General features: G+C 42.7%; 1 protein-coding gene across 1 annotated transcript; it reads left to right on the top strand.

The window, feature by feature from the left end:
- The first annotated feature begins 3,207 nt into the window (after positions 1 to 3,207).
- On the top strand, positions 3,208 to 6,273 carry LOC115923251. Its single transcript, XM_030983664.1, has 5 exons — positions 3,208 to 3,292; positions 3,854 to 3,955; positions 4,294 to 4,395; positions 4,842 to 4,941; positions 6,180 to 6,273. The coding sequence occupies exons 1-5, from the start codon at positions 3,244 to 3,246 to the stop codon at positions 6,271 to 6,273; spliced, it is 447 nt and encodes a 148-aa protein (XP_030839524.1). The 5' UTR covers positions 3,208 to 3,243.
- The last annotated feature ends 1,997 nt before the right edge of the window (positions 6,274 to 8,270 follow it).

The following is an 8,270-nucleotide window of genomic DNA, read 5'->3' as shown; positions in this document are numbered from 1 at the left end:
ACAACTGAAGAAGAAGAAGAAGAAGAAGTAAAATATGAAGTTTAAGAAGAAAAAATGCTCGCGGTCCTCTTTCGGACTTTGTTGATAGAATTGGGATTCCCACAGGAAAAATGTTTTCCGATTTCTATTTGTCCCCCCCCCCCCCCCGGCTTTGATCATACCCCTCTGCCTGACCAATAGCACCTGGAGACAGCCGGCGGTAAGATAATTTCAGAGTAAATATTATGCCTTGTCATCTACCCCATGTTTTTTTCTTCTTCACAGAGTCAACGCAGGAAGCGACGACCAAGCCTACGACGAGCCCTTCGACTACGATGACGGAACGCTCAGACACAACGACTTCTCAAAGCACCACTACCTCTGGTATGTCTAGGCAATAGCTTCATGGAAATGACGTCATGCATTTGATTTTTATCATAATGGGTCTAGCCACTATATCCCCTTTTTTCTCTCTCCCTCTCTCTCGGTCTTTATCTGATTTTATATACCTCACTTAAGAAATCCAGCCATCTGATTGGTCGAAATTGGAGTCGTGATTTTAGCCATTCCCGTAAAGAAACAAAAAAAATGCCAATACCGGTTAATAGTCCAAGTGTGAGATCCCTCAAAATTCCAGTTACCATGAAAATAGTAAAATTTTGCTGCCATACCCACTGTAGTTTAATGCCTCAATCACACCTTTGCGTATGTTGCTGCGTATGGCTGCGCTATGCGGGGTATATCAATACGCAGCCGTGCCCAGCAATACGCAGCAATTTTGAAGGTAGCAGTCACACTATTGTGTATCTAGCTCGTAGGTAGCTCGTATGCTGCTCGTACAAAGACTGCCTACGGTTGCCTGCGGTTGCCTATGACCACGCTATAGCTCGCTGTTGCTCATAGCAGTACGATTCAATACGCAGCTTGCTCGCCATGTTGCGTATGTAGCTCGATCCTTGCTCGTTTGCTGCTCGCTAGCCGCTCGCACAAGTTGGTCTCGTTGCGTGTTCGCTCGCTTTAGCTCGTCTGTTGTTCGTACTGATGCGTGCCAGCTCGCGCTTCAGCGTACCAGCTCGCTCGGGCTGCGGCATATGTATAGATACTAGTTATTTTGCGGGACTGGGCATAAACATCTTAGCTTCTGAAGATTCTACATCTACAAGAAAAATAAATCTGATGACAACAATGGCCTTGCAGCAGAGCTCTGCTTCGCAAAAGCTTAAGCTTTTTGTTCAGTTAGAGGAAGAAGAGGCGAATAAAGATTATGAGCAAGGGAAGCTGCTGCTTCAGCTGCATCAACGAAGTATCCCCCGGAGTTGTTGGGTGCGGTCCTGGATCTGCCGGAGGAAGGACCAGGGACAATTTGACCAACTGATGAGGGAGCTGGAAGACGAGGACCAAGAGGCACTCACTAACTTTTTGAGAGTAACCCTAAAATGTTTAAAGAGTTAGAGCAGAGACTACATGAAAGACTGGAGAAGCAGGACACCTTCTTCAGGCAAGCTTTCGGCATTCTTGCCAACCGATTTTAGTGCCTGGTGATCCCTCTCCGACAAACCCCTTCAACCGTCAGGACCATGGTACAGGCATGTGTATGCCTGCACAACTTGATGAGAACCCACTACCCTTGCATCCAGAAATCAGCCATGGACGGGGAGGACGCCGTGTATACTGCCCGGTTCCTGGCGAGGAGAACAGACCCTATAGCCAGTCTTAGTCAGCCGGCTAGAGGTCGCTCGGCTACTCAGGCAGGTCATGGCAGGTTCAAAGGAATTATATAAATGCCTAATACAACAGCCCTGCTAGTTCTGTTCCCTGGCAGGAGTCAAAGATTTAAATGTTGGAGTCATGCAGTCCAGATGCTCTGGATATCACCAGCCCAAACCCTCGGCATTGACGACATTACCTGACCTTCAGCAACCGTTTCCTCACTGTTTAATTTGCCAGTTATCACAGTTCTCGCGAAGAATGTAAATCTCAGTTAAAACATTATTCCTACGAGTTCAACAAAAAGACTGTTGCAATGACTGGACCAATGACTGGCTTTCTGCATCTTCTTGTGTATCTTCTTCAAATTTTGACTGCGGTATGATTCCAACCCGTGAGGCGCCCCGCCCCGATATGCAGCGCATAGGCAACTAATCGCAGTGATAGCGAGCTAAAGCGAGCAGCAACCAGCGACTTTGAGCTAAAGCGAGCGGCGTACGAGCTAGACACGCAGCACAGCGAGCGGCAATCGCAAGGGTTCTTGCTGCTGCGAGCGGTGTGCGAGCAACAGCGCAACAATACGCGCAATCATGCGTCCGACAACGAGCTAAAGCGAGGTAAATCGTGCAGGAAACGTAGCTATAGGCAGTGACACGTACTCCGAAAAAGAGGTGCGTTTGATTGCGTATACCTGCGCTAAGCCACTCGTTGTCGCTCGCATTCACTGGTTGCCACTCGTATCCGCTCGTATGTGATTTGACCTTGCGTTTGCTTGCGATAGTTTAGAAAAAATTAAAACATGCGAGCGAGCAACGCAGGCATTTGCGCTAGTCTGCGTATTGAGTACGTAGTGAGCACGTTTTATTGCGCTTTATTGGGAATGACTGCCTTTGTCTGCGTTCGGGTAATACGCAGCAATACGCAAGCCAAATACGCAAAGGTGTGACTGAGGCATTAGTGTTAAAATTTCCTTTGTGCGACACGGACACAGCTAAACAAAGATAAACAGAAAGCTTCTCAGATTTTCCGTGATGTTTTAACCGATCTTTACTCAATAAAAGAATAAGGTAAGAATTCTTGGTAGATTTTTGTTTTAATTCAGCATAAAAGACATAACGACATAACGACTGCTTTAATATTCGAGGTCTGGCTGATGTATAGGCTCTCGAGAGCTTGCACATCTTGAGCCTATTTAACAGCCAGTTTAACGACTGAAGCAGTCGATATCTCTATACTTTTTTCGGTCCTTTCCGAGCGTCACTAAAACATCTTTTTAAGGAGGGGGGGGGGAGTGACCGTCTAATTCTTATTTTTATAGTCTTATTTGTATTTGTCCTTCTTTCAGGAGCGTCGCTAAAACACTTTAGAAGGGGACAGTGTACGTTAATTATTTTAATATATATTTTGCCTATAAGTTTAACGACAACGTTCTTGATGCTGATTTGTTATCATTTCCTAACTCCGGCTCCCTTTTCCCCACTCAATTTAATACATTTGTTTCCATTTCGTTCACAATGGGAAGCGAAAACCAAGTCCGCGACGAGCCCAACGGTCACAATGCCGGAACGATCAGACGCAACGTCATCGCAAGAAACCACAACTTCCAGTGAGAGAAACATTAAAATGACGTCATGTGATTAATATCAATATGGCCCGAATTCAAGGAGGTTTGTCGACAAACCTCCTTTGTGAATTCGGGCCTCTAGGTTTAGCCACTATAGTCTCTCTCTCTCTCCTTTCTCTCTCTCTCTCTGTCTGTCTCTCTCTATCTCTCTCTCTCTCTCTCTCTCTCTATCTCTCTCTCTTTATATCTGTATATCTCAGTCTTTATCTGACTTTTTAAAAGTCCTTTCCTATCTCGGGCGTCGGTAAAACATTTGTTTAAGGGATAAGTGACCGTCTAATTATTTTGTCCACGCGTTTATCAACAATTAGACACGCCATATCAATACATTTAGATAAATGATTTGGCAAAATAAGACCCTTTGACTTAGACCCACTAAACCCAAATGTCCTGACACAAACTATACAGTCCTCATAAAATAAATAAACTGTTAAAGTTTATTTTTAAAAAATGTTCTTCGTTTTGGCCTTCTATTCCTGTTGAGGTGTCATTCCTAATGTTATTACTTAAAACGTGTGGCTTCATTTTGTATAAACGTTTCAGAGTCAGTGGAATCATCGACTACGGACGTGGCGACTAAGACATCTACGAGGCCTATGACCACGGTGTCAGACACAACGACATCTCAAGAAACCACCGCCTCCAGTAAGTAAGAGAAACATTGAAATGATGTCATGCTTTTGATCATTATTATAATGTGTCAAGCCACTACCCCTTCCCCCTCTCTCTCTCTCTCTCTCTCTCTCTCTCTCTCTCTCTCTCCTATTCTCTCTTTCCACTCCCCCTTCACCACCCTCACCCTTCATCGACCACTCCCTTCACCCCTCCCCCTTTCTCTCTTTCTTCTTCTCTCTTTCAGTCTTTATCTTCTTCTAAACTCTTCGCGCGTTCTTTGTCTCTGTCTGTCTATATCCAAATCATTCCCTGACTCCAGCTCCCCCCACTCATTGAACAATTTTGTCTTTGTTTTTTATTCCGTTCAGATTCGGTGAAAACGGAAGCCAAAACCAAGTCCGAGCCGAGCCCTACGATCACGATGCCGGAACGATCAGAGGCAACGACATCGCAAGTAACCACAACATCCAGTAAGAGAAACAACTTTCCCCTCTCTCTCTCTCTCTCACTCCACCCCCTCCCCCCCCCCCTCTCTCTCTCTCTCTCTCTCTCTCTCTCTCTCTCTCTCTCTCTCTCTCTCTCTCTCTCTCTCTCTCTCTCTCTCTCTATCTCTCTCTCTCAGTCTTTATCTCTATCCTGTCACGGGCGTCGCTAAAACCTTATTTAGAGGCAGGTAACCGTCTCATTCGTTCGCCCACGAGTTTAATGACAACAAACACATTTAGATAAATTATTCGGTAAAAATTTAATTGGGCTTTGACAAAGCACCACTTAATCTACAAGCACAATTTATTTTTTGTCAGGGAGCAGAATTTTCTTCGTTTTGGTCCTCTACAATCATGTATAGGTTGTCATTCATAATCTCAGTGCTTTGTATTTTTGGTTTCATTTGTTACAACCTTCAAACGTTTCAGAGTCAGCAGAATTATCGACTACGGACGCGACGACCAAGTCTACGACGAGTTCTACGACCACGATATCAGACACAACAACATCGCAAGACACCATTACCTCCAGTAAGTATGCTTTTGATCTTTAATATAATTTGTCTAGCCACTACCCCCTTCTCTCTCTTTCTCTCTCCTTCTCTCTCTCTCTCTCTCTCTCTTCCTCTCTCTATCCCGTCCCCTTCACCACCCGTCTCCTTCTACTGGCCACCTAACCTCCACCCCTCCCCTTTTCTCTCTCTTCATCTCTCTTTTAGTCTTTATCTGACTCTGAGTAAGAGAAACAATGCAATAAATTCAGTGGTAGGTCTAGCAACTACTACTCTCCACTCTCTCTCTCTCTCTCTCTCTCTCTCTATCTCCCTCCCTCTCTCTCTCTCTCTCTTTCTCTTTCTCTCTCTCTCTATCTCCCTCCCTCCCTCCTCTCCTCCCCACCCCTCCTCTCCTCCCCACCCCTCCTCTCCTCCCCTCTTTCATTCATAAACAAACAAACAAATATATAAGAAATAACATTGTGAATTTCCTAAAATTTGCAATGTAAGCTATAACCAGTTTTGGAAACGCCCCTTCTAAACAAAAATGTAATGGAAGCTCTTATTACCAATCATGTGAAAGAATAATTTTTGACTAAGTACGTGATGATACAAATTGTGCCGGTAATTTTACCAGTACGACAATACAAGACGGTGGCCGGTACTGCAACTGAAAAAGAAGAAGAAGAAGAAGAAGAAGAAGAAGAAGAAGAAGAAGAAGAAGAAGAAGAAGAAGAAGAAGAAGAAGAAGAAGAAGAAGATGATGATGATGATAATGATTAAAAAGAAAATACTTCGCGGTCCTCTTTTCAAAATTTTTAATAGAATTGGGATTTTCACAGGAAAAGCATTTTCTGATTTCTATCCCCCCCCCCCTCTTGATCCTATCCCCGTACCCTGACTAAGAAAATGTTTTCCCCTCTCTTTCTCCCCCCCCCCCCCCCCTCAGCCTTTATGCTTTTCCTGTCACGGGCTTCGCTAGGAGGAGGTACCCGTCTCGTTCGTTTGCCCACGAGTTTAATGACAACAAACACGCCACAGGAACACATTTAGATATATTAATTGGACAAAATTTACTTGGGCTTTGACAAAGCACCACTAAATCTACAAACACAAATAATACCTATTAAAAAAAATAGACTGATACAATTTATATGTTGTCATGGAGCAAAACTTTCTTGGCTTTGGTCTTATATAATCATGTTTAGGTTGTCATTCATAATCTCATTGGTTTGTAAGTATGGTTTCATTTGCAACAACCTTCAAACGTTTCAGAGTCAGCTACGGACGTGGCGACCAAGACGGCTACGAGGCCTATGACCACGGTGTCAGCCACAACGACATCGCAAGACACCACCACCTCCAGTAAGTAAGAGAAACAATGAAATGATGTCATGCTTTCGATCATTATTATAATGTGTCAAGCAACTACACCTTCCCTCTCTTACCTATCTCCCACTCTTCCTCTTTCTCCCCTCCCTATTCACCGACCACCCCCTCCATCCCTCTTTCGCTCTCTCTTCATCTTTGTGTGTCAGTCGAGTGGTTTAAGCATTTGACTTGAAATTCAAAGGTCGTGGTTCAATCACGGCATTAATGTCCTTTGGCAAGGCATCAATCTCCATTCGCCACACCCGACCCAGATGAGATAAATGGGAACCTATCGGAATTAATTCCTTGAAATACTAGAGCGCCGTAATGGCAGCTAATCTTCATTTGCCACACTCGACCCATGTGAGGTAAATCGGTACTTGGTATATATAGGAATTAATTCATTGAAATACTGGAGTACCGTAATGGCAGCTAGGCTAAAGCCAGTGTAATAATTAGTGCGCCTCGGAATAGAGTATTATTGTCACTCTTTCAGTCTTTATCTGACTCTGAGTAATAGAAACAATACAGTGGCGTCATGCATTTGATCATCGTTATAATGGGTCTTGCCACTACCACTCTCCTCTTCTCTCTCTCTCTCTCTCTCTCTCTGTCCGTCTGTCTGTCTCTCTCTCTCTCTCTCTCTCGCTTGCTCTCTCCCTCCTCTCCTCCTCCTTCTCTTTCATTCATAAAAACAAAAATAACTGTATAAAATAAAATTGTTATTTGCGATGGTGAGCAAAGTCTCTGTAGGTATTGATTATCATAACTGTAGTTTTGTTCATAAATCTACTTTTAGTATTATTATTTCATTATCAATATTATTATTATTTTCGTCATCATCATAATTATTATCTATTTTTCTTTGAGTATTTCAGATTCTACCCAACTAATTATTTTTGTCTACTTTCTTAAAATTGAGCAATTTAAAAATTGTTGTTTTTAAACAATAATTTCAGCATGCTCATCCCCTCCGGTGGATTGTAAATACGGCGGGTCGTTCTACAATTTCAGCACTAGCAAGATGGATCATGCTTCTGCGGTTTCAGCTTGTTCCCAATACGGATCCCATCTGGTCTTCATCGAGTCGCAAGAGGAACAGGACTTCATTGAAGGGAAAGCCAGCGAGGACTACTGGATCGGCCTGACCGGCACAAATATCATTGAGGCAAGGTGGCTAGACGGATCAACACTTGTATATAGTAACTTAAACGATTATTCGTTTAACGAGAATTTTAACTGTTTTCGAATGTACGTTCATGTTTATAAAGGGCTTGAGAGTATTCGATATAGTTGGCAAGATGATGATTGCTCCACACAATATAGATACATATGCGAAAAATAAGTGGGGATATAAAAATTGGATTTGTTTCTTTCAATTTTTCATACCACCTGGTTGCACCACTGATTGCAACTGAACCCCTAGATGGGGGCAAATGAATACCCAACCCCCCAATTTTTTGAATTATATATAATCAGCTTTTCGTTCTTTTGTCACTGTTTGTAACTTTGTATAAGTCTATTGGAGCTGTATCATAAGATGCCTTGCTTCCATAGAGAAGAAGTAATACGCTTTCCAATGATACATTGATTACATTAATCTATACACGTTTCACTGAGCAACATTGTTTCTGAAATGCCATGTCAACATCCACTTATGCCAGATTTGTGTGAAAGAGTAAAACCGTTAGTATCAAACACGAACATGACCGATCATGACCTAAAAGACACACACATTTTAAAAGCGAATGAGAAGATTTTTTTATCGAGCTTTATTAATAATGAAGGCAAGATTAATGCCATCTTTATCATAAAATAATGCATTGTGGAAATGTTGTCGATGGTGAGGGTACGAGGGTACATTTTAGTTCGTGAATGGGCAATTGTAATGAACAGTGTTTTTGCAATTTCAGAACTGCCATAGGTTTTTAAAAGAGCAGGTTAAACGATATTAAAAAAACAAGAAACAATTTGATGGGCGCTTTATCTTTTGAT

This window comes from Strongylocentrotus purpuratus, unplaced genomic scaffold, assembly GCF_000002235.5.
Source record: "Strongylocentrotus purpuratus isolate Spur 01 unplaced genomic scaffold, Spur_5.0 spur5_scaffold_13, whole genome shotgun sequence".
Taxonomy (NCBI): Eukaryota; Metazoa; Echinodermata; class Echinoidea; order Camarodonta; family Strongylocentrotidae; genus Strongylocentrotus; species Strongylocentrotus purpuratus.
The sequence above is the reverse complement of the archived record's forward strand: the minus strand, read 5'-3'. Positions and strand labels throughout refer to the sequence as shown.

Excerpts from the sequence above, each read along its gene's own strand:
- LOC115923251 (XM_030983664.1), top strand. The coding sequence starts at position 3,244 with ATGCCGGAACGATCAGACGCAACGTCATCGCAAGAAACCACAACTTCC. Across the intron at positions 4,396-4,841 it reads GCAAGTAACCACAACATCCA|TCAGCAGAATTATCGACTAC; the intron begins GTAAGAGAAACA and ends AACGTTTCAGAG. Across the intron at positions 4,942-6,179 it reads GCAAGACACCATTACCTCCA|AGTCAGCTACGGACGTGGCG; the intron begins GTAAGTATGCTT and ends CAAACGTTTCAG.